Here is a 26,946-nt window from a genome sequence, read left to right on the forward strand (position 1 = left end):
TCGGCACATAGAAGTGTGGGCTTGGAGCACAGTCACTTTAGAAATGAGGGCAGAAATAAGTGAGGGAATGGCAACCGGGAACCAGGTAGTCTTTGAACTGACACTCCGACCAATCAGTGACAGACTACCGTGCTATGTCAGCGTTGGAGGTGTGGAGGAGGGGGAGGAAGTTAATCTGGCAAAACATTGACTTTGATGATTGGATCCAGCCAACCATTCCGCTCAATCTTGTTTAGTTCCTTACCTTTCCATAGAACCCATTACTCATGATTTTTGTTCATGGAGGTCCCAATATCCCCAGCATGGTCCTATTGGTGGTCAAAGGAGACCCCCCTTCATTTTTTACCAGTTGTAAACCTGGTTGGACCCACTTCATTCTTTTGAAGAGTAAAACTTCCATTTTTGACACAGGCTGCTTTCTCCCTTCCTCCTGATTAATGCAGTTGGCAGTTCCATCTGCCCTTCATCTCACTACTACACATGAGATTCTCTTATTGAATGTTCTAGTATGCTAATTAAATTGCAGAAATATTTATGTATTTGAATGCTGGAGAGAGCAGCAGGCATAACACTAAGATAGTACCCAAGCACTCCAAAGAAATACAGACATGGATCCCAAGATGGGAGCATCCACCCAGTTCAGCAATACCTGTATGAGCATTGCAACTGGAATGCAAATTTCCCTTGCAGGCAGCTGGGTGACGTTGGGCTCACCACGGCACTGATAAAACTGTTCTGACCAAGCAGGAATATTAGGGCTCTCTCAGCCTCACCCACCCCACAGGGTGTCTGTTGTGGGGAGTGGAAAGGGAAGGTGACTATAAGCCACTTTGAGACTCCTTCGGGTAGAGAAAAGCGGCATATAAGAACCAACTCTTCTTCTTCTTCTTCTTCTTCTTCTTCTTCTTCTTCTTCTTCTTCTTCTTCTTCTTCTTCTTCTTCTTCTTCTTCTTCTTGCTGGATCTTATCAGTCTCTGGGGCCTTTTCTTCCAAACAAAGATACCATAAAGGCTCCCTAAACTTCTCATTGCTCTAGGAAAGGAGAACCTGAATCAGTGTGATATAGAAATCTCCAAACAGCTTCCTGGTAAAGAGACACCCTTATTATTGTGGCATGAGCAGGGCTATTTTGGTCAAAACATCAGTACAGCTAACAGCTGGAGATGGCATCCAATGCTGCAGATAATGCCTTTTCAAAATCCTGACCCTGTTGCCATTTCATATAAGGGTTGTCATTAGTTCTAAATCCTGTGGCAGTCTGATTAAAGCAACTCTTTTAAGCTATGATATGAAAAGATAATACATCCGATCTGGGCTTGAGGGTTGTTGCAACGTGTAGAAATGGAATGACAGCTGCACACTGGCTGATTTTAAGTGCTCTTTGCTGCTGTGCCACTGTCACAATGAGTAGGCCTGTAGATACACTTTTGACAAAGGGTCTCCTGTTAAAATGATGAAAACTACATTTTTGATGTTGCACTTGACCATTGAATAATGATAATACTTCTTAGTTGGTAAGGTGTCGGAAGTAGGACATAATAGCATCCAAAGAGCACATGAAACTTTTGTGCAGTGAAAAAAAAAATGGGGGGTGGAGGAAGCAGGCCAGTCAGGAAGACTCACACAATCTTCTACGAAGAAACTGTTAATGAACATATCAGGGCCTTTTTGGTCATTAGAAGCATACTCTTAATCAGAATTCTTAGCCCATTGATATTAGTTGCCTTCAGAGGGTACAGCTGTGTTAAGAATTGCATGGTTCTTTGGGGAAGATGCAAACATTCTTTATGCATCCTTTGGTAACTACAGCATCAAGTGGTGCCTTCATGTGTGAAAGAAACCTGTACTTGTAACGGAATGAGGTGGGAGATGTCAGAGTTTGCAAGATCATAGAATCATAGAGTTGGAAGGGACCCTACAGGCCATCTAGTCTAGTCCCCAACTCAATGCAGGATCAGCCTCAAGTCTCTCAGCCTTTCCTCATAGGACTTAGTCCCCAGGTCCCGGATCATTCTCATCACTGTCCTCCAAACCCTCTCAATTTTGTCCACGTCTTTTGGATATACTTTGCCACTTCATACTATAGGGGAGGACACCACTTTTGAAAAATCTCTGTCATTTTTTTTGAAAAGCTTCAAATGAAAATCAGCTTAGCCCATTGGAAGACTCAAGTCCAACTTGCTCTCTAGCTTTCCATTCATGAGGGTTTTTAACTTAGGGGAGTATTAGAGAAATGTGATTCTCTCCCATTGAAGCTTGATGTGGTACAGTCCACTCTGTAGTAGTGGGAATGTACTACTTCATTTCCCCCCGTTTCTGCTGCATGTGTAAATCAGACCTGAGCCAATACAGATCCAACATCACAGGCAGCCCTTCCTGATCCTCTTCTTCTCATTTCTAGTGCTTTTCAATGGAATCAACCCTAAGTTTGTCAGTTCTCCCACTATGCTGGGATACCTTCTGCAAGCAACCCCTGCTGTTTGTTGCTGCTCCATTGCCCAGTGGGTGAAAAATAAACTGTCTTTGTATTCTATTTGAGAAACTGATTACTAATGCATTTTTTTGTCATTTCAGACAGACCTGTTTTAGTAACAGGCTGCTAGCAGAATTTAGTTACCTGTCATAGAAACCCACTTGCAAAGTGTGATTGAGCTGCTTTGGGGGGAAACTGATTTCCCCCGAGTTTTTGAACATTCTAAGTGCTATAGCACTAAACCAATATAGAATTCAGTGCAATAGCAACACCATTGAGATGCTTTAACTCAAGGCATCTCAGTGGTGCTGCTATAGCACTGAAGTGTTATATTGGCCGAATGCTATAACACTCAATTTCGAACATTTAAAAAAAACTTTGAGGAATATCACACATTGAAAAAGAGTGTGGGGGTGGGTGGTGGGTGGGAAGCAGCACTGTTTGAAATGACCATAATGCTTCAGAGACGGCTCATGAACAGAAGAAAATTTACTTATGAAATCTCTACCTCTGAATCATTCCTCAAAATTGGGCCAACAAGGAATAACGCCCGGTTCAGAGTGGAAATGTGAAAGTCTTCCAAGTTTTCTGTGGAAAAATAGGAATCACCGGATCCTCAGAAGTGACAGAACACTGTGGCACTGATAGCAGGCCCCCATGTCCTCCCCCTGGGGGCTCTCTCCAGCTGCTGGCTGCCAGTCCTAGCCAAGCCATACCTTGAGCCAAACTTTCAGTGTTCAATGGAAACTGTGCTACAAAACCCCAAGCTTCGGTAAATAGGAAGCCAAAGAGTTTGATTTTACAATGGTCATGAAGTGTCCTGTTGTTGTCGACTGTGTTTTGTTTCAGTCTTCCGTGATGTCCGTTTGTTTTGCTCGCTTTCATCCAAACTTGGTTGTCGGAGGCACCTATTCTGGACAGATTGTGCTGTGGGATAATCGCAGCCACAGGAGGACGCCAGTTCAGCGCACACCTCTTTCTGCTGCTGCTCATACGGTAAAAGTTTTTATTGGGTTAATCTCATTGTAAACAGTAACAGAAGCCACGTGGTATATTTGGTTAGACTAAAAAAAAAGAGCATGTAGGGGTGTAGCCAACCATCGTTTTATACAGCTCCTGATTCAGCACATATGAATGACTCCTTCCCAGGTTACTTTTTGAGAGGAGGGTTGGCCAGGGGAGCTCAGTCCTTAAACTCTATTCAGATGGTCAGTGTTCAGTGCTGCCGTCACCACGGGTTTGCTTCTTTAGTAAATTCATGCTGGCTGATATGGTCTTGTGGATGGCTGAGCACATTCCTGACCGGGACTCTTGGCTGTTCAGCAAAGCTTGTGCTTCATCAGAGCTCTGTGGACATGAAGAGGAAGAAGAGTTGGTTCTTATATGCCACTTTTCCCTACCTGAAGGAGGCTCAAAGCGGCTTACAGTCGCCTTCCCATTCCTCTCCCCACAACAGACACCCTGTGGGGTGGGTGAGGCTGAGAGAGCCCTGATATCACTGCTCCATCAGAACAGCTTTGTCAGTGCCGTGGCGAGCCCAAGGTCACCCAGCTGGCTGCAAGTGGGGGAGTGCAGAATCGAACCCGGCATGCCAGATTAGAAGTCCGCACTCCTAACCACTACACCAAACTGGCTCTACACCAAACATGCATTCTCCCTGCCTTGTGAATGGGACAAGGCAAGCAAGCCCATTGAAACGCACTTTGCAGTCTATGTGAAAATTAAAAAAAATCGGCCCCCTTTTCATCCCCAGCCACATGATCTGCTACCAGCCACCAGCTACCAAATCTCCTGAGCTTATCCTCCATATTGGTGCCAGAATGTACAAGGAAAGGGAGTCCCGCCACATATTACTGACTAATTTCCTTTCACACCCACCACACATCTGCATTTGGGATAACAGGAAATTTTAATTAAAGGGGGGGAAGAACCCTCGAGCATGATGATTTCATTTCCAAAATAAATAAAAGCAAGATGGCATCTTCTCCTGGGAAAGGAAGGAGTCCAGTGAGAGTCTCTGCAAAGTACAGTTGGGCTGAGGTTTTCTTTCCCCCTCCTCCTCCTTTTCCTCCCCTACCTCCCACTCTGCATCTGAAACATCTTTTTCAGTTCTGGAGTGAGGCTGATTGCTTCTGAAATTGACAGCTGACAGCTCTGATTAAAGCCAGGCATGCACAGGAAAGAACAGTGAGCTGTCCCCATGCAACAGAATGGTGCTCCACCTATTTGAACTTGGCTCGCTTTAGTCCTTGCAATTCCTTGCTTAAAGTGCAATCCTAAGTGGGACTACTTAGAATCCTGCTCGAGTCCACTCAATGGAGTTTACTCCTAGGAAAGTGTTTTCTAGGAGAGCACAGTACATGACCAGTCTATCTAAGTGCCAAAGTGAGGAGGAGATGCAGCCCATGAACCTAGAGTTAGTCCAAGTCTGCTTTATTTCATTCATCACTATTGACTGGTGACTAAAGGAAGATGTAATAGCATTGTAAGTGCATAAAATCTATAGCATCAGAATCATCTCACCCACTTCATACAGGCAGTCTGCTATCATGTGTGTTTTCCCATCTTGCAAGCGGCTAGGAAATTTTATATGAAAATACCAAGTGGAATTTTTGTAACGACAATATAAGTCGCTGTTGCCGTACAAAACATATGTAATCTGGCCTGGTTTACTTTTATCCTGTAACGGCGGAGGTCTGTAATTGCCTCTTAGTAGATGATACATGCAAACAAAAGGACTAAAACTAACATTCTGTTTAAAAACTAATTCAAGGAGCATTTATTGTCAAGATCTAAGATACAGCTCATTACAATGATAAGTAGCCATAGATACGGATTCATGTTGTATACCTAAATGCCTTACTGTGGGTGTGGGTAATAAAATGATTGCATTTAGGATGGGGAAAGATAAGGAAAATAGTTTGAAATGCACTTTTCAAATCTCTGAAATTCCTCTTGTTGAAACAGAGCAGAATAAAACATCAACATTTCCGTCTCCCGATTACTTAACCCCTAAAATCATAGCTATGGTAGATCATTCAATTTTGATTATCTATTACCTTACTTTATAGTTATGAATATATGTATATCTGTGTACCTTTATTTTTAGGGAGACCTGATAGGATGGTTACATTGGCTTAGATCCTAACCAAAGGCACCTCTGCCAGCAAGCAGAGGGCATAATCAAAGTATAAACAGAGCCACAGTAGATAGATTCCAAAACCACAAACAGCACGGGAGTTACTGTGTACGCATGTACTAATAAGCCATGACAAAAATTGAGAGTCTTTTCCCCCAAAACAACTTTCTTTCAAATAATACAAAATAAAATTGTTTCTGTCCAACAAACAACTATGGCTAGAAAATACACAATATTTAAACAATTCATTAAAAAGCCACCAGTTCAAGCTATTTTTTGGCCCCAGTGCTCTTCAGAAATTCATTGAAAGAAATCAAGCAGGTTGGAGCGCCAAGCGGCTGCCAAGGCTCTTGACTGGCTCCAAAACTTAATAAGGAGACCAAATTTGGCTACTGATGCATTTTGTTGCTTCTCAGTGACCAGGACAATAACTGCTGTGCCATTTGTATTTTGGTTAGCAAGCAAAGGATGGCAGTTTTCATTGGTTTCCCTTTATCACTTTTCCCCTACTTGATGTTCTCAGTGGTCCGTTCATTCCCAAGGAACAAGTTTTGAGGAGGATAGGAAGCTGCAGCAGAAAAAAGTAGGAGGGAAAGTTTGCTTCCATGAGTTTTCCTCCAACTTGGTTATAAATTCAATTGATGCCTTGGTTCTTTACAGAAATAATACGGGTGACAAATAATGCCAGTTTGTCTATATAAGACACCAAACAATCTTTCAGGAGATATTTAAGGAGATACCTTTTGGTCTAAATTCAGTATTGTTGTTAAAGACATATACTTGGAAGCAGATGCATTTATCTGCATATTCTGATTAGCCAATACCTTGTGCTTTGGTCAAAAATCTATGCAGGGGCAGCTGATGTGACTTTCTGGGTTCATTGAATGGAAGTCAGGCATGCTTGAGGCCCAGCAGTTCCCATTGCTCCATATCCCACAATAAAGACATCAGTCCCATGGGTATAAGATTTATTAATTAAGCTCAGAACTGCATAACACATTAAATACTCTCCCCCTTTGTGTGGGTATCCCTAAAAGACTGCCCTGTCATATTTGCTAGTATCTGAGTAATCCTTCCCAAGGCTAAAGTTTGATATTTGTGAAGGAATCCATCTTGGCCCTGAAGTGACAAGCTAGTAGTATATTGCTTAAAAAGAGAGAGAAAGGTAAAAAGCTTGGAAGTGAAAATTCAGTGGCTTTAAATGGCCCTTTCTTGACTCTCCCCAACTGGCTCCTTTACCCAGGGCTCTTGTTGTTCTCCTCACCCCACCATTTATTGCCTTCCTTGTCCCCAAAAGGTCAACAATATGCCCCCATCAATTTAATCAGAAAACATCCTTGCTGGAATTAACTGTTCACCCATTATAGGTCTATCATAATTCAGTAGATGGGTATAGTTACTTCAAATTAACTTCACTAAAAATGACAGCATAAATTTGGCACAAGATTAAGAAGATTTGATGGATGTGTTGGCCTTTATTTCCCACTGGAATGTTTTTGAAAATCCATTGTACAGTGGCCAAACTGTGTCAATGTTGGTATGGGCTTTCTTTTTTTTTTAAGTGACAACTATTTTCTTCAGTAAAGTCTACGTATTTTTGCCCTTTTATTATTATTATTATTATTATTATTTATTTGATTTGTATGACCGCCGCTCTCGGAAACCGGCTCGCGGCGGTTCACAACATTTTAATACAATACAATATATTAACCATTAAAATTCCCCATTAAAACCCCATTAAAACAATGACTAAGTCACAATGATGGCGATTAAAACTATTCCCGTACAGGCCCACTGGATGAGCAAAAGGGAACGGAGGATAATTGGGCATAGGATGGAACACTCTGGGGAACCAGGTCAGTTTAGTACTGGCCTCCCCCCTCCGGGGAGAGGGGTCCGATCTTAGCCCCGGGCCATCACCCGGCCTTAGACAAACGCCTGGCGGAAGAGCTCCGTTTTGCAGGCTCTGCGGAACTCAGAGAGCTCTGACAGGGCCCGCAGCTCTTCAGGGAGCTCATTCCACCAGGTAGGGGCCAGGACCGAAAAGGCCCTGGCCCTTGTCGAGGCCAGGCGTGCCTCCCGGGGTCCTGGGATCATCAGCAGATTCTTACCCGCAGAGCGAAGTGCCCTGCGGGGGGCATAAGGAGATAGGCGGTCCCTCAAGTATGCAGGACCCAAGCCGCGTATAGTCTTAAAGGTTAGTACCAAAACCTTGAACCTGATCCGGAAACAAACTGGCAACCAGTGCAGCTGCTTCAGCAGAGGCTGAACATGGGACCTCCAAGATGATTTAGTGAGGACCCGTGCAGCTGCATTCTGTACCAGCTGTAACTTCCGGGTTAGAGACAAGGGTAGGCCCGCGTAGAGCGAGTTACAGAAGTCTAATCTAGAAGTAACCGTTGCATGGATCACAGTGGCCAGGTGTTCCGGGGGCAGGTAGGGCGCTAGTAGCCGAGCTTGGCGTAGATGGAGAAACGCCGTCCGGGCTACCTTAGTGACCTGGGCCTCCATGGAAAGTGAGGCATCCAGAATCACTCCCAAATTCCTGGCTTGGGGCACAGATGACAATTGTACCCCGTCCAGGCAGGGAAGACGCGCTTCCTGTTCCTGCTCCCTTCGGCCTAGCCAAAGGACCTCCGTCTTGGAGGGGTTGAGTCTCAGGCGGCTCTTCCTGATCCATCCAGCCACTGCTTCCAAACAACTGGCGAATTTTTCTGGGGGGAGATCTGGCCGGCCATCCATCAAGAGATAGAGCTGGGTATCATCAGCGTACTGGTGACACCCAAGCCCATAACTCCGTACCAGCTGAGCCAGGGGACGCATATAGATGTTAAATAACGTGGGGGAGAGCACCGCTCCCTGTGGCACCCCACATGGGAGTGCAAAGGAGTCGGATAACTCCTCCCCCACAGCGACCCTCTGTGATCTGTTCTCTAGAAAGGAGGATAGCCATTTAAGAGCCACCCTTCCAATCCCAGTATCAGCGAGGCGGTGAACCAAGAGCTCGTGGTCAACCACATCAAATGCGGCTGACAGGTCTAATAGCACGAGAATGGCCGACCCGCCCCGGTCCAGCTGGCGCCGGAGATCATCTGTCAGGGCGACCAGCACAGTCTCCACCCCATGGCCAGGACGGAAGCCAGACTGGTATGGATCAAGGGCCGAAGTTTCCTCCAAAAATGCTAGGAGCTGGTCCGCGGCGGCCCTCTCAACCACCTTGCCCAGGAATGCAAGATGCGATACCGGGCGGTAGCTGGCGGGGTCCCGCGGATTCAGCGATGGTTTTTTCAGAAGAGGGCGAACCACTGCCTCCTTGAGCCGCTGAGGGAATTCTCCCGATGTAAGGGAGAGGTTTATAATCTCCCTCAGGGGAACACCTATCCGTGGGTCGCTGATCTTAAGCAACCACGACGGACAGGGATCAAGGGGGCAAGTGGTCGCCCTCACCGACCCTAGCAATTTGTCCACTTCGGATAAAGAGAGCCGCCTGAAGCCATCAAACCTGATCCCCCGCAACGGCCACGGAGCTTCTAGTTCACGAACTGTATCAACTGTGGCAGTAAGGTCACGACGGAGCGACAAGATCTTATCCGCAAAATAGCTCGCAAAAGCCTCGCAGCCTAGTTCCAATTGACTACTATTTTGATGCCCTCCTTCGAGGGCAGTAAGGGTCCGAACTATCCTAAATAATTGGGCTGGGCGAGAGCTAGCGGACGCGATTTCCGCAGCAAAGTAGTCACACTTTGCCGCTTTCACCGCCATCTCATACGCCCTCATAAGCGTGCGATGAGATGTTCTTGTAGCTTCGTCGCGGGTCTTCCGCCACACTCGCTCTAGCCGTCTCACCTCCCTCTTCCTCTCCCGAAGCTCCGCGGTAAACCACGGGGCCTGCTTGAGGCGAGGGCGGAGAGGGCGCTCAGGAGCTATCTCGTCAATGGCGGCCAACAGGCGGGACTGCCAGTCCTCCACCAAGGCCTCCAACGAGACACCGGAGGGCATCGGGTCCCGCAGAGCATTCAGGAATCCTTCGGATTCCATAAGTCTCCGTGGGCGGACTAAAATGCGTCCGTCACCCAAACAGGGGAGGGGTGGCATCCGTAGGCGAGCCTTCAGGGTATGGTGGTCAGACCACGGAACGATGTTGTTAGCCACCAGATCGATCTCAACACCAGCACCAAAGATCAGATCCAGGGTGTGGCCAGCCTGATGAGTGGGACCAGCAACAAATTGCGAGAACCCCAGTGTCGCCATGGCCGACACCAGGTCCAGGCCAAGTCCTGGAGCCGACGAATCCGCATGGACATTAAAGTCCCCCAAAATTAATAATTTGGGGAACTGCAATGTCCAGGCGGCCGCCGCCTCCAGCAGGCCCAGCAGGGCATCGGGCGGGGCAGTGGGTGAACGGTACACCGCCCAGATGGCCACGTTCTCGACCGATTCCCACGTCAGGCCGACACATTCAACTCCTGGGATCGATGGTGCTGGGAGAGCCCTGAAGGCATAGCTGTCCCGGACTAGGATCGCCACCCCACCCCCCCTACCATGGAGCCGGGGCTGATGAAGGACCGAGAAGCCGGGTGGCGCAAGATCTTTAAGGGCGACTGTTTCACCTTCGCGCACCCAGCTCTCGGTGATGCACGCCAGGTCTACCCCATGCCCTGCGAAATAGTCCCGCAGGGTTGAGGATTTGTTCTTGATCGACCTGGCGTTGCATAGCATCAGCACCGGCTCCGCCCTAGCCCTCTCTCCTACAGATTTGTCTCTTTTTGCCGATACTTTAAAACATCCAGAAACATCAACAGCATGATAACATATCCCTATAGGTAAAATTCCATCCACTTAATGCAAGATTTTCACAGCTACAAACCTTTGAAAAACATTTTTGAATGTCACGATGCACGTACAAGCGTTTGGCAATACAAAGATATTCCATTTCTATCTGGCAAAAGGAGGAGTTCCGGCCCTTGTGTGATAACTCCTTCAAGTCACATTTGTGCCATTTAGAAATTAATCTTTCTCGAAAATGTGAGTGGACAACATCTGATTTTTGATGTTTTGTGTATTTCCCAGCACCCTGTATACTGTGTCAATGTCGTTGGAACGCAGAATGCGCACAACCTCATCACCGTCTCCACAGATGGCAAAATGTGTTCCTGGAGCCTGGATATGCTCTCAACGCCACAGGTGGTTTTGTTTTTACCTACACAAGAAGAAAGGGCTGGGTTTAAAGCTGATGCCTACTTAATGGAACATTGTCCCTGAAAGCCAAAACCTCACATCCTATATGGACTAAACACCCTGTGGATGCACTTGAAAGAGTGCTGCTCGCTTCCAGCAGTTGGCTTCTCTCAGAGCCAAAACGTATTTCCTCTGCCACCAGTCATGTAATTATTGTAATGCGTTAATACGCGGGTCAGTTTCAAGTGAAAATGAAATAATCCCATTTAAAGCACAGGTAATCATATAAATTGTCTGTGGTATAAATCGCAAAGACTCCCTGGCATTTAACAAAGATAGCCTGTATGGTCGAATAGCCATCAGTGACAGTGTAGCTTCTGAATCACATCTAGTGACTAGAAGAGAAGAAGAGCGGGTTTTTGACACTACGCTTTACACCACACAACGGAGTCCCAAGATGGTTTACAAACACATTTTCCTTCCTCGCCTCACAACAGACACCCTAGGAGGTAGGTGGTGATGAGAGACCTCTGACAGAACTCCTCTGTGAGAACAACTCTCAGGAAATGTTGACTAACCCGAAGTCACCCAGTGGGCTGCATGTGGGAATCAAACCCGGTTCTCCAGATTAGAGTCTGTCATTCTGTTCCTCACACTGACTAGACTAATCTAAGCAAACGGCTCCTATAAAAAATTTGAAGACATATTTTTCACCTAACATTGTTTTTTCTTCCCATTTTCATTAGCATAGGACCCTCACTTGCTTGAAAAAAGAAACAGTCGATTGAATAGATTAAATTGGGGCCATTGATAAAACAGCCTAGGAACCAGGAGCAAGGAGAGCTGATTCCCCCCAGGGGCTTGGCTTGCAGCAGCATGGAAGTAGGAAAATGAGAAGCAGTTCTCCAGAGCAGTCACCTTCCAGGAACTGTTAGTGGCAAGTTAACGATCCAGTCTGCCTCTAATTGTCATGTTTCCAACTCAGTAGACTGAAAAACTTGACATGTTTTCTAGGAGAGCATGGAGCTGATGTTCAACAAATCCAAGCCGGTGGCAGTTACTGGAATGGCTTTCCCAACTGGAGACGTCAATAACTTTGTGGTTGGGAGCGAAGAGGGCACAGTCTACACAGCGTGTCGTCACGGAAGGTGATTTCTTTTTCGAAACGGATTGTGTTCCTAGCATCTCTTGCACAGGTTGCCGTGTACTCTAATTTGACAGGGATTACATTTAGCCACATTGGAAAAATCAACAGAACTTTAAAGCTTCTCACAACTTTGTGACATTTTAGTTGATATAGCCCTGTGGTTGCTTATGAGTGTACTCTGTTAGAGCACTATAGAGAGCAAAAACGTCCTTGTTTGAATCCATTAACTTCAGCATTTCAGGAAATGTGAAGGCTTGTGGCATTTCAGCATTAAAAAGTTATTATAGGGAAATCAAATATGATACAATGCATATATTGGAAGTGAGAGTAAAATTAAACTCACGGAACCCACTTCCAAATATCTACTTATCTCTCAGATTTCTATTCTGCTCACCCTTTAAGGAACTCAGAATGGCATGCATCCTCCAATTTATGTTAACAACAACTCTGTGGGGTAGATTAGGTTGAAAGACAATGTTTAGCCTATGGTTATCTCACAACTTTATGGATGACTAGGTATTTGCATCAGATATTCATTGATTGATTGATTGATTGATTGATTGATTGATTGATTGATTGATTCATTCATTCATTCATTCCACTTTTATACTGCCACTCCCAGCCCAGCCGTCTTGTGATGGTGTACACTCAATATAACCAGACATAATACATTGATAAAACATCATAAAAACTTCACAGCATTATACTAATAATCCCAAGAACTACAAAATTACAGATTCATAGAGAAACAATGGCGGTTAAAACATATAGCTCCAACATCTCAATGCTCTGGCATCAGTATGGCACACAGTATGTAACCCTCATAGAATCATAGAATCCTAGAGTTGGAAGGGGCCATACAGGCCATCTAGTCCAACCCCCTGCTCAACACAGGATCAGCCCAAAGCATCCTAAAGCATCCAAGAAAAGTGTGTATCCAACCTTTGCTTGAAGACTGCCAGTGATGTAACCCATGATGTAACCCAGGGGAGATAGATCGCCCAATGGTTCCAAACATGGTCTAGTACCCAGTCTGGGAACCTGGGGAGGGGGTGACCTGATCCTATCACCCTGGGACCATTGCCCGACCTCAACCAAATGTCTGATACATTAATCACTATGTTATGCTGGGCTTCCCATTTAGGAAAACCATGGTCGTTTAAACATTCGTAAGCATTTAAGAATGGAGGTGGCCAAGAGTTTGTTGAGTGAAGCAAAACTGGAATGTATGCTTGACTGCCAGAAACAGCTTTACAGACTTGGGTTCTCCCTCTGCTATTACTTTCAGGATCGCTTAACTAGTGCCTGCATACTGTGTTTTCCACTCTGCTTCCCCCTACTCCATATAAATGACTGTTGTGGGTGATGGAGGCAATACATACAATGTGACAATTTCATGTGAAGTGTACATGTGATTAAAATAACCAAGAAAGAGAGACTGATACGAGACTGACATTTTCAGTGGCAGCTGTGTGTTAAATGTGTCTTAGTCTACACCAGGGTTAGTCAAACTGCGGCCCTCCAGATGTCCATGGACTACAATTCCCAAGAGCCCCCTGCCAGTGAATGCTGGCAGGGGTCTCTTGGGAATTGTAGTCCATGGACATCTGGAGGGCCGCAGTTTGACTACCCCTGGTACACCACTGAAGATAAAGAGCTGAATATGTTTTCTTTCTTTCTTTCTTTCTTTCTTTCTTTCTTTCTTTCTTTCTTTCTTTCTTTCTTTCTTTCTTTCTTTCTTTCTTTCTTTCTTTCTTTCTTTCTTTCTTTCTCCTACACTGTGAAAATGTAGCCTTTGGATGTCATTCAGAAGAAGATCAGTTCCTCATGTTTGTTGAAATGATTAAGTTTTAACCATTTCAATGAGGTTGCTTCTCGTAAAACCGCCCTTAAATTTTTAACTTTTCAATGTGCCTGTTATGAATTAATGCTATGGCTTCGACATGTTTCCATTTTACATAGCATATTTTATTAAATTCATTATATGCAATAATTCTGATGCTTCAGTTTGTTATCATTATATTGCCAATACTGATGACCTTTGCTATTTGCAAAGCTTCAGCTATTGCCACCTCTGTTAAGAAAGTTGACAGCATATAGAAATGCTGAATGACAAAGCAGGAGGAGGCAACAGGAGGAGGAAGTTTCCCCCTATGCACACAGTGTCTCCTGAGGCATGCAGGAATATATACAAAAAATTAAAGCCTGCCTCTCACATACACAAAAAGTAACCCAGAACTGACAGGGGCCAAGGGCTGTGAAGAGATGAACCATCAGCTGTAATACGGAATGGAAACCACACATCTTCAGAGGGTGGGGTTTATCCTCCAAGCTTCATATCCTTAGAGGGAGGGGTGTATCCTCTAAGCTCAATATACTCTTCCACCCCAATGGATTTCCCCTTAAAATATTAAGAGAGGAACAGTTGTAGAAGCTGTAGAAGCAGCTGTCCCAAAGCCAGCTATCAGAGACATGGCCTGCATCCCATCTGCTGAAGATGAGGGTCTGTCTTGGTAGTGAAGGTCAGATGCCCCATGGATCCAAACCTGGGGAATCCTGCCAGTGTCCCTAAGGGATCCGCAACAGTGACACCCTAGGATAAGGGATATTTTGTGACGTTGGCTACTTTCTGAATGTGTTTCTGCCTTTTTGCAGTAAAGCGGGCATTGGTGAAATCTTTGAGGGTCATCAGGGTCCTGTCACAGGAATCAATTGCCACATGGCTGTCGGTCCAATTGACTTCTCCCATCTCTTTGTCACATCATCATTTGACTGGACTGTCAAGCTATGGACAACCAAGGTAAGCTGGGATTGGGAAAGCTTGTTGGGCCTTTCACCTCTTCCCCCTCATGGGACTACCTGGGCAAAGTATAACTCTGATTACTTTAGTTGACCACACTGTTGTTTTGCACTGTGAATGGAAACAGAGATCCTTGAATTCCCACTAACTAACAGGAATTCTTATTATACAAGAATCCAGTGTCATCCTACCTAAGTTGAGTTACATCCTTCTAAGTCTAGAAGTTCCTTTCCACACATTCATGCAATGCATACTAGATATGCATACTAGATATGCATATCAATGAATGGATTCTCCATGAGCATTGGTCCTCCTGGCCCAAGTTGGTGTCAAGCAGGCCTGTAGCCAGGATGTTCTGCCTATCTAGAACTTAAAACCAAAAACTGGCTTTTTTGATATGACAGTTCCATTTAAAGGAAAATAAATGGATTTAGATTGTTTTTAGAATAGTAAATTTGCCATGAGGCATTTGGAAGGCTAAGGGATCTATTGGGGCATATGCTTTCTTGAACCAGAACCAACTTCCTGAGCGATCTGAAATGTTAGATTCCCTGGGTATACACAGATATCCCTCAGGAGAGCAGAAAGAGGCTGGTTGTAACAAACAGAATCCAGAAGTCCCATCCATTCCAGCCAAGGTAGAAACAAGATCCAGTCAAATGAGTCAGCATTCTGCTCATCTCTTGAATCATAGAATCATAGAATAATAGAGTCAGAAAGGATATCCTGGGTCGTCTAGTCCAACCCCCTGTACTATGCAGGACACTCACAATCCTATAGCTCATCCGCTATAACCTGCCACCCACTTGAACCTTCACAGAATCAGCCTCTCCGTCAGATGGCCATCCAGCCACTGTTTAAAAACCTCCAAAGATGGAGATCCCATCACCTCCTAAGGAAGCCTGTTCCACTAAGAAACTGCTCTGTCAGGAACTTCTGGATGTTTAGACGGAATTTCTTTTGAATTAATTTAATCCCATTGGTTCTGGTCCGTCCCTCCGGGGCAAGAGAGAACAACTCTCCTCCATCCTCTATATGGCAGTCTTTTAAATACTTGAAGATGGTTATCAAATCCCCTCTCAGATGTCTCCTCTCCAGGCTAAACAGACCAAGCTCCCCCAACTTTTCCTTATACATCTCTGTCTCCAAACCCCTCACCATCTTTGTTGCCCTCCTCTGGACACACTCCAGTTTGTCTACATCCCTCTTCAACTGTGATGCCCAAAAACTGAACTTAGTACTCCAAGTGAGGCCAAACCAGAGCACAGTAAATGAGATGAAAATGAGAGGACATGTGGTATGGCAGGTGTCACAAGACTGGCCCATTATTTTACTGGTCCAAGAGCTGCAGCAGCCCAACCTCTCCTTCTCACGCTGCTCAATAATGTTGGAAGTCTGAAACCTCAGTAATTTTGTCACAGGAAAGAATCAGGCATAAGCAGGGCCCCTCCCAGTAGATCTGGGAGTTCCAACGTTACCAGGACAAGCAGGAAGCAACCATGTTTTAGCAGTTGCCAAGTTCTTAAAGGATAACACAGAAAGTGCTATCTCAAGAAGTTGTAGTACATGGGTTCTTGAAGAAAAGCTATGATCTTTAGGAATGCAAAGAGATATTCCAGCCACACACCATTAAAAAAAATGGAACCCTGCTGGAAAGAATATATTGGTAATAATCTACCCTTGGTTTTTGAGGGACAGGTGATCTAGAGGGATGGCTTTTCCACTTTGAGGATGTTGGCTTATTTTAACTGAAGCATGTACCGTTTCTGCCACTGAGTCATAAGATCATAGAGCATCATGAAAGCAGAGCAGGATGCATAATAAGTCAAGAGATATCCTAGCAGGATGAATATGCTGAGCCTTATGTTTATTCAGGCATTCGGGCTTTGAACATATAGCTTTTGTTCCAAAGGCCACCTGTTTGTTAAGGATTATTAACAAATGTTAATGCACATCCATGCCTGTGCTGCTGGTCACGTGATCATTCACAGGGAGAATTATGCCATACCACATGAAGAAAAAGCAGGTTTGAGTTTTATCAAAATACCCCATTATTTCACCATAAATAATCTTAGCTGTGCCTTCAAAAGGAAAGTACTTGCTTTTAGGGAGAGACTGTACAGGACTGAACAGGATTTCAGCTGCATCTTTTATTTTTATTTTTCATCCATTCAAGCTGCAACTGATACTGGAGAGTTCCTTTTTCATGAAATCTTTTTCCTACTATGCTTCTGTAAATATGTATAAACCAGTACAGCAAACATGTATGCGGACATACATCTTAGGACTGCCCTGAGAAACTCTGCATGGGGATGTCCTGTAAAGAATGCTACATTTGTTAATACCATTCAGCTTTCAAGCTTCCAGCAGCCTCGGTTTGTCATACCAGTACAGGCAGTCATCATTCTACGACATGGCTCCTACAGCACATATTGTTCATAGTTGCTGGCTCTTTGACTGATCAAGAGAAGATATGCATTGCAACTGAAAGTAGGATCATAGCTTTCTCTATCCACTGATGTCAATAATCCAACAAACAACAAAGAAAACAGCAACAAGTCACATTTCGGATTCAATCTTGGATTCATTGACTTTCACCAAAGGGCAGAAGAGCTCTTTGGCTCAGGTCTCCGGCCAAGTCCAAGTTTTATAAAACATCTGAAAGAGGAAGGGAAGAGTCAGTCCTCAGCAAGAAGTTGCATCTCCTATACATGTTCCTTCAAAAAAAAAATTGAACCCAGCTTTTCTCACTAATCAGGAGCCCAAGCACCCACATCATTCTCCCCTCCTTTATCCTCACAAAAATAACCTTGTCGGGTAGGTTAGGTTGAAAGATGGTGGCTCACCCAGGATCACCAGTGAACTTCCAAAGTAGAGCAGGGATTTGAACCTGGGCATTCCAGAACCTAGTCTGATGCTCTAATCATTGCACCACTCCAGCTCCCAGTTGCTCCCCCTCTTTCTTTCCCCGGATCATAAAGAGGAGGCCTAGTTCTTGCAGCATATATGATGGAATAGTGGTGAGTACTTGTATTCTTTTGCGTTCAGTGATGCCTGCTGTTTCAGGAGGTTGATACTAAGTGAAGCTTTGCTTTTCTGTTAGCTTTGTCCCTGACAGCAGCAAGGCTAATGGGCAAGCAACCCTCAACCCTTCCCATGCTAACAAATGACAAAATAATGAAAGCAAAAAATATATGCTGCCACCTACACCGTGGTAGTTCAGATGTAAATAGGGTTCACAGCACTGTGGGAGATTTGTAGGGCAGTGCCTGGATAGGGTGGAGTTTCAGGTGATGCTGAAGGCTGCCTCCTCTAGTATCTGTGGTTTTTACCATAGAGACTAGGGGAAATTCCTAGAGTGTCACTGTTTGCAAACCATTTTTTTTTTTTTGCCTACTTCTCATTTTGTCAGCGGCAGGAGCTGGGGGCTGGCAAGTAAATGGGATGCCTAAATGTAAAGGCAAACTATGTAGGAGCAGGGGATAATGATATGAGCAAGAATGTAAGCATAGGGCTTGTTTGTGTAGTTTGAAAGCAGAAGTTACTAATTCAGCCGAACAATGTCATGCCTCATTTTCTGAACCGCTAGTCGTGGGTATGATAAAATTGTATGGATTTATCACTGTCATGAGTATTCAGAGCATGTGAGGGAAGAAGAACGTTGTTACAAACACAATCTTATATTTTCAGTTGGCATAAATAAATCCAAAAGCACCATTGCGAGCCATCCATAAAGGAATAGGCTGTATCGGTAAGGAAGCAAACAAAATCTGCTTTGCTTTGAAAACCACAGGGCCTGACCTCAGTGAGACTACTGGAATGAGCGTGGGTGGCATGTTCTGGTTTATGAGTTATACACAATCTAGAAAGCAAACTTTTCCCCCTTTGCAGAATTTACATGACAGTAGAAATAAGGGATGAATAAGGCTTTGTTGCATACTTTGGACAAATCCCTTAAATTCACCTAAAATAAAATATAGCCCCTGCCCCACTCATTTCTAAACAGAAATGTAAAGGTAAAGGTATCCCCTGTGCAAGCACCGGGTCATGTCTGACCCTTGGGGTGACGCCCTCCAGCATTTTCATGGCAGACTCAGTACAGGGTGGTTTGCCCTTCCCCAGTCATTACCGTTTACCACCCAGCAAGCTGGGTACTCATTTTACCGACCTCGGAAGGATGGAAGGCTGAGTCAACCTTGAGCCGGCTGCTGGGATTGAACTCCCAGCCTCATGGGCAGAGCTTCAGACAGCATGTCTGCTGCCTTACCACTCTGTGCCACAAGAGGCTCTAACAGAAATGTACAACATTCCTTTTCTGTCCTCTTATATAATTGGAGTGGGAAGATGGGCACTTCCAGATTTCCTTCCTGTGAGCTCTTCATGGCTAGCAAACTTGGAAATAGCCTTCCCTCTGGTCTCTACTGGTCTACAATCTGACTGGAATTATCATGTGTACCATAGTGTAGCCAGCATTGCTAGTTTCTTGCAGAGATACCTGCCTCAGGAAGACATATAGGGCTTTTCTCTGGAATACTTGCCAGAGGTGAAATGTGTTCTGCAAGATCTATTGAGGACCACAAAAAGTTGCTGTTTGAGATTTCCATATACAGATTTTGAAATACTCATTTCCTTGATTACATGTGTCATGTAAGAATCACTTCCAGGTGATCATACAAGGAGACAAAAGTAGTTCTTGTTTTCCCTTTTAGTAGACAAAGGACATGTCTGGTCTAGTGATCTAGTAGGAAGAAGGAGAACCCTGCACCATCAGATCAGTGGCCCATCTATTCCAGCATCCTGCTTTGCACAGTGGACTCCCATTTACCCAGGAGGACTAATAAATGGGCCACAGAGGCCAAGGCCTTCCACTGACGTTGGAGTCTTCAGACTCTAGCTTCCTCTGGATGTAGGTTTTCCTTTTACTGACCATGACTAAGTAGCCATTGAGAGACCCATCCTCCATAAATTCTGTCCAATCCCTCTTTAAAGCTGTCTTTGCTAGCGGCCAACCACAGATAGTGAATTTGACAACTTAATTGCTTATCAAGTAACTAAGTTTTTGTCCATCCTGAATCTACTGTCCATCATCTTCATTGGGTGCCCTTGAGTTCTAGTATTATGGATGAGGAAGGAAAGGTGTTCTCTATCAAGCCACATAAAATCTTTCTGGCCTTCTAACAATGCTGAGCCTCTGATTAGCCCTCACAGGGAGACATCCCCCCAATCCCAATGGAGAGCCAATCAGAAGATCTTCCCCGCCATCTGCTCCTCCTCCTCTGTGCTGCTTCCCAGCACTTGGCATGAGGAGGAAGAGCAGCCAGGAGGTAAGCCTGGGAGCTGGGGACAGCTCTCAACCATGCTTCATTGCACTCCACTGTCTTACACTCCCCACCCTTCTGATCATTGGGAGGATGGGAAAGGCCATCTGGCTGCCACAGCTATGCCACACACCTGATTCTCCTGGCTTTGGGGTGAGCTCAGGGGGGCAGGGAAGGCCATCCAGCCATGGGCCACACACCTGAGTTGTGGGGAGAACTCAGGGGAGGCATCTGGCCCAACTTGCTGCTTGGCCCTCTCTGCTGTGCAGGAGCAAGGGTGAAAGGTCTGAGGGTGAAGGGCAGGAGGCCTCCTGCAGCACACGGTAGCCCAGCCAGTGAGCTTGGCCACCCTGCTCTGCAGGGGCCCTTCCGACCTCCCACCCCTCTACAGCCCATTTTAAAAATGGGCTTTGCTACTAGTGAAAAGATAAAAATGTTATCTGTGCCCTGTATGACTTTATTAACCTATATCGTGTCCTTCCCCCCAGGACATCTCTTTTCTAAACTGGAAAGTCTCAGACTACCCTGGCCTCTATTTATGATTATGAACAAGATGCAACTTGTAACTTTTAGGGACCTATTTTCACGTCTTTCCTTGCTTGTTTAATCTTCCCTCTCCCCCGTGGCAGTCAGAATTGTATATATCCATCCCAGCTTGCGTGAAGTCCAGTATCTTCTTTAAATTAGTTCCAGCAAAGAGAATAAATTCTCTTCTGGAAAACATTGCTACTGCATATTGGATCCCATAAAACTGTGTAAATGAAGAGAGAATTAATCATTACAGTAAGGCTGTAGATTCTTCAGGAAATAGCCTGCTGGGTTAACATGGGAATCTTTCTGTCTGTTGAGCATGTTCAACTTTTTGGGTTTTGTCCAGAAGCAAAGCAGTGAATGAATTTTCTTCCGAGCTCATTTTGTTGTCAAAAAGCCAGACTGACTCAGAGGAATGGGTGGAGCTGCTTGTTCAGACAGGATTTTTACTTTTTGCCCTTTACCTCTGGAGCCAGAGGTCTGGCTGCAATCCAGCAGTATGAGGAGAAGATTATGGTCTTTCTCTAGGTAATTTGAAGGAGCAAAACCCAAGTTAAGTCAGGTGATCTCAAGTCTGTGCTGATTTTTTCCATAATGTTTCTCTTGTTTTTCCTTATCTGTTCCACTGTAACCACAAGGGGAAAATGGATGTGAAGAGAAATTTCGGTGTATGTGTCCATTGCATAATTCTTCACAGATGATGAACTGTACGAACAAATCTATTATATAATAGTGCTTAGCCAAAATGCAGTGGAGAGGGATATGAATGTATTCACCTTTTGAAAAAAGGATACTCCCTCCCTGATGATTTTTTCTTTTTGCTATCCCTTTTTAAAAGGCTGGAACTTGTTTGCAAGGAGGCTGGTCTCAAGGGATTGGATGAGAGGAACTGCCTCTCCATTGCTCAGGAAAACTGAACTGTTTTTTTTCTCACCCTGATCCAATTGTGATCAATAAAGCTATCCTGCCTTTTGCGTTTTGATTTGGAGATCTCAGTTTCTTCTTCCCAATCATTTCAATTAAATTATCGTTAAGTTGTTTAATTTTTAGAATGATTACCACACAATACAACACAAAACCTTTAATGGCATCCAAAATATAAAACAGCATACAAATTAGTTCTGTGATACAGATCTATAAAACTATAAAAAGTACAGCAGACAAAGGAACATCAAGTACCAAAAGATAAACCCAGTGATGTTTACTGCTTTACCCTGTGGTTACCATTAGAACTGCCATCAGGTTTTGCGTCCTTTCTATTACAAGTGAAGTAGAATAGTAGAGGGTATAAAATGTCATAAAAGAAACATACAATTTGGAAAACTCATGGGGAAAAAGGAGCATAATGGAAAGATTCACAATACCAACATGTGAAAATAAAAAGAAAAGGAAAAGGAAAAAGATTTCTGTGCTGTGAAGAGAAAAGAAAAAGGGAGATACATAAAAACAAAACAAAAAAACAAAATAAGAGAAAAAAGGTACCGGGAAACGAGATTTTAAGAGTTTGGTATGGCATAATCACTTTGAACCTCAAGCACGGTGCTGGTAGGTAACATAAAAGCTGAAAATATTAGTGGTTTTGATAATCTGGAGAGATCCAGTCTCCTGGTGAATAGGCATTTGTTGAAATTCTCTTTTTTAGATAAAGGTAGCTGAGTATCAAATGGAAGATTTAGCCTTCGGCAGTAACTCTGAAACCCCTTATTCTGGAGAAGTCCTTTGAAGTTAATGGGTTTTTCCACTGCTGGCGGCTAGACAGATTCTAGATGCTTGCACCAGGTCTTCTGCCTGCAATGCATCGTCTATACAACTACGTCATTTGCCATGTTGCTCTGGCACACCCTGCCATAGGCTTGATTTTAAGATTTTATATGCTGGTACAAGAACTCTTTACATTTTACAGTTCTATATTTCCTATTCTGTTTGTGTATCACCCCTCCCATTTCTCAAGATGCACAGAATATCACCAGAGCAGATTACATTAAGAAAAGATTAAATGTAATAAAACGCAAGCCAATTATAGAAATCGAAGATGTAATCTAAACAGTGACATCACGACATAGTTAAACAATGTGAGCCATCTCTTTCGAAATGGGAATGCCTCGAAATGCAAGCCTTTCCAGGAAATAAGAGACTGCCACAAGAAAGACTGTATAATGCCTTACCCTGGAGTCACAAGAGGCTCTCCAGGGAAGCAAAGTCAGTGGTATGGGTGGTTCATGCAGAAGCAGATGTTTCCATAGCTATGCTGGGCCCACAATGAAATTGTTCAAAATTAATCAATAAATCAATTAAGCTGGCTTGCAGTATCGCGGAGTTCTCCCTAAGTTCCCATTTCCTCCTCCTAGTGTTACCAACCTCAAGGTGGGGCCAGAAATTCCCCCAGAATTCCAGCTGCTATCCAGACTACATAACTCAATTTCCCTGGAGGAAATGGCGGCTGTAGAGGGCAAACTCTGTGGCATCATATCCACACTGAGGTCTCTCTCCTCTGCAAACTCCATCCTCCCCCTATCCTGCCCTCAAATTTCTAGAGGTGTCCAAAACCATATTTGACAACCCCACCTCTGGCAAAACTGGTCTCTGTCGTCTGAAGATAAATCATAATCCTGGGAGAACTCCAGGCCCTCCTTTGTGGTTGCTGCCCCTGGCTGTGGGTGCTGGTGGAGGCCCAAGGATTCGTGTCCTTGGAGTCCTTGAGCAGCTGGCAATGAGATCAGGGAGGAAGCCGCCTAGAAGCTCCTGCCGGCATTTGAACTGGGAAGCTCTCCTAGCTTAACAATTGCCCTGCCCTAGCTGGCCGACTCCTAGATTCTTTTACGGTGCTGGAATACAGACGAGGAACGTCGTGCAGAGAACACGATGGCAGGTCAGAGATCCCGAGCTTTCCTCCATTGCTTTATGTCGCTGCTAACAGCGAATGAGGAGGGCTTAAACAGAGGCAGGACCTCTTTTCTTTTCTGGCAGTTGTTGCTGCTCAGAACCACTTAGTGCCCAAGGTTAGCCCTGGCCTGTGTGAAAGAACGCAGCAGAAGAAAACGTTCTGAACATGTGCAGCATGCAATTTCCTGCTCATGAGATCAGAGTCTTTCTCTGTGGCTCCTGGGCAGGCTTCAGCCAGGGCAGCTCCCCTTTTTGTGCTTAACCAGCGATCAAGCAGACGAACCAAGCGGCCAGACTTAATGCCTCATAAGCTCTGCAGCACCAGCCTGTTGTGAGTCACTTCTGAGCAAAACGCCGAAAACGTTAAGGAGATTAACTAAATCACCAGTTTACCTGTCAGCATCCAGCTCCCCTCCCCAAATACCCCAAAACATGTCTTCAGATCGCTGCTGCCTGACAGGCTGACGCTTCCTAAAGTCAGGTGGTGTCTGGCTGGAAGGATTCACCGTCTCTTCTCCTCCTCATTAGGCATTTCTCAAGTGATACTTAAATCGTTTCTCCTTTACATCTGTACGCCCATCCTTAAGGAGCATAGCGTGTCCCCCTTCCCCCCATTTTGCCTTCAAAACAACCTGGCAAGGCATTTTAATCTGAGAGAGACAGTGACAGGCTCACGTTCAGGATGAGTTGGAGACGAATTGGATTTTGAACCCATGTCTTCTTAGTCCCATATTCTCCATAGCTGCATTATAGATAGTTGTAACTTCCATCAGGTTGTTATGGCTTCGGCTTCAGCAATAAATTCCAATTCAGTTCAATATTTGTCATTTGCATGTAAACACATCTTTGGCTTTGAATGTCCAGCTGTTTGAACAAAATTTGGGCTTTTGTTTTTGTTGCAGCACCGGTGGTCTGCATCCTCGAACAGGATGAGGCTCCAATTTATGATTAGTCATAACAGTATCACTATGCATTTTCTTTTACTATATTACAATCTTTAACAGAGAGAATGTAATAAAGATCGAGAAGTGGGCATTGATTTGCTACATGTTTATCTTGCCTTTCCTTTGAGGATCTCAAGATTTATCCGTGTCATTTAATCCTCACATCTCTCCAGTGAGGTAAATTAGGATGTGTGTGTGTGTGTGTGTGTGTGTGAGAGAGAGAGAGAGAGAGAGAGAGAGAGAGATTGGCCCAAGGTGACCTGTGAAATTCATAACTAACCAGGGATTTGAACCCAACTCACTCTGATCATAAACTGACAACTACTCTGTGTTGATTCTCACTGTGTTATAGATTAAAGCAGGGGTAGTCAACCTGTGCTCCTCCAGATGTCCATGGACTACAATTCCCATGAGCCCCTGCCAGTGTTTACTGGCAGGGGCTCATGGGAATTGTAGTCCATGAATATCTGGAGGACCGCAGGTTGACTACTCCTGGATTAAAGTTAATGGCTGTCCCCGAAAATCCTAGTTGCTGCTGCTGAGTTTCATTAACGACATTCACATTGGTGATGTTTTAAACCTAGGGGTTTTCTAAGTCTCACTTAGGATGATGCCCTTAGGTTTTAAGTTGGACTGAATCTCCTGTACTTTTGACCAGGTTCTTTTTCTTGGTTCCTTCCTCTAAACTCAGCCATGATCGCCTAACTTTAAAGGAAACCACAAAATGCTAATCGTCATGTTATCTCCAGACTGAGCCCGTGCTTGAAACCCTTTCCCTTTCCCTCTCACCCTCCTTCATTCCCTTCCTATAATTGCTTCCACATGTTTATGCAGAAATGAAGTACATAAAAAAAAAAATCCATGGCATACAGATCAATTAAGCGAACCAACACTTCTTAGCGTCTTTGCGGCCGGAGTGATTCTTAGATGCAGATATTCTTACCCTGCCACGGTGACCCTCCACCATTCCAAGCCCACCAAGGAAAGGAGTGATACAGAACACAAAGTAGCACTATTGAATGGCAGTGGACTTTGATTATTATGGGGGGGGGAGGGTGTCATTCTTTCATTGAAAGAAGATCTCAAAAAAGATGAGTCCCCATCTTCTACAGTTGTGTTTTTATTGTATTTTATATTTGTTCATTAACCATAACAAAAAGATACTCTGCTGGTGAAACCTTTACCTCCTTGGTTAGTTTAGCACCTGGTTTTACCGGGATGGCAGGCCAAACTCCCTCCCTTGGAAGACTCTTCTGGCAAGTCTACATGCTACTGTAACCTTCCCCCTTCAGCAAATGTCTTAAGATGGTAGTGTTCAACCTATGAGTTGTGGACCCTCTCAAGTTTCTTCACAGCCCCAGCTGCTGGGTTGCCAGCCTTTATAGAGCTTCTTGAGTATTGTTGTTGTTGTTTGGGTGGGGGGGGGGGCGGAGTTGCCCTGGTTTGGAAGGCCTTGCTGCTAGTACATATTCATAGAGAGCAAGGGTGTGAGAGAACAACCCTTGGCTTAACCCTCACGACATCACTCTTGATGCTCAGCCTCTATTCCCTGTTCTCTTTTGATCAGATAATTCTTATGTTAAAAAAAAAAAAATTAATTTGGTCTGCTGGATCTGCTGCCCACAAAACTGGCCTTGTGAGATCATAGCTCTGCTCCCTTCCTGAGGCTGACACCAGCAAACAGGATTCCAAATGTATTAGCAGAATCCATGCTCTTTTTGGGGACCTGCCTCATGATTTCAAAGCAGGGCATGGCATACCTAATGGCAGCTGGTGCTCAACATACTGGGGTTCAGCTGAGGACATACACTCTACAATGCAATCCAAAGCACAGTTATACCGTTCTGTAACTTAAAAGGGCATAGCTCTGCTTAGGATTGCAATACTGGTCTTCCTCAGCTTGTTAAGGAGAACAGCTGAGTACTAGTGAATTTAAAGTCATACAGAATTTAAAGTCATACAGGTAAAGTCACAGCAATCAAAGTTGATTCTTCCATTAATCAAAACATGTAAACATTTTGTTTGTTTGTTCTACTCATAAATACCTGGAAGTAGTTTACTCTGAATCAGTCCTGTATACTTGCTTAAAACCATAAATTATCACAAGACAATGCTCCTCCTGAATATATACTAACAGTTTTGAGATGATCAAACACCCACATTCCTATTTACAGCCATTACACGGACAGAACCAAAACTGACGGAACCTAAAAAATATTTGTTTGGGGCTTGTTATAGTGCCTTTGAATTAAATGACTGCCTCTACAAGAAACAGCAATAGCTTGTTACTTTGTTATGATTTCCCCAGCTGCTACAACCTGCTTAGTGATAGCTGCCTCCCTGCGGGCCCGGCTTGTGATGCCACCCCCTCCCCAGTTGGGCGGCGGGCGCACTTTTGCCCGCCCGCGGAGACTCATGGATCCAATTGGTTTCCGGAATGCTCTGCGGGACCCGATGCCTCCTGGCAACTCACTGGCGGCGTTAGTAGAGGACTGGCAGTCCCGTCTGACAGCCGCTATAGATGAGATTGCCC

General features: G+C 44.6%; 1 protein-coding gene across 7 annotated transcripts in view; it reads left to right on the forward strand.

Moving 5' to 3' along the window:
- The window catches only part of DYNC1I1 (dynein cytoplasmic 1 intermediate chain 1), a 222,370-nt gene that overhangs the window by 159,956 nt on the left and 35,468 nt on the right, over positions 1–26,946 (forward strand). For all 7 annotated transcript variants that reach the window (XM_077303653.1, XM_077303652.1, XM_077303655.1 and 4 more), the window contains 4 exons: positions 3,323–3,469; positions 10,683–10,796; positions 11,805–11,938; positions 14,593–14,737. In XM_077303653.1, coding sequence (XP_077159768.1) covers positions 3,323–3,469; positions 10,683–10,796; positions 11,805–11,938; positions 14,593–14,737 — 540 coding nt within the window. The remainder of the gene's footprint in view (positions 1–3,322; positions 3,470–10,682; positions 10,797–11,804; positions 11,939–14,592; positions 14,738–26,946) is intronic.

This window comes from Paroedura picta, chromosome 11 (genome assembly GCF_049243985.1).
Source record: "Paroedura picta isolate Pp20150507F chromosome 11, Ppicta_v3.0, whole genome shotgun sequence".
Lineage (NCBI taxonomy): Eukaryota > Metazoa > Chordata > Lepidosauria > Squamata > Gekkonidae > Paroedura > Paroedura picta.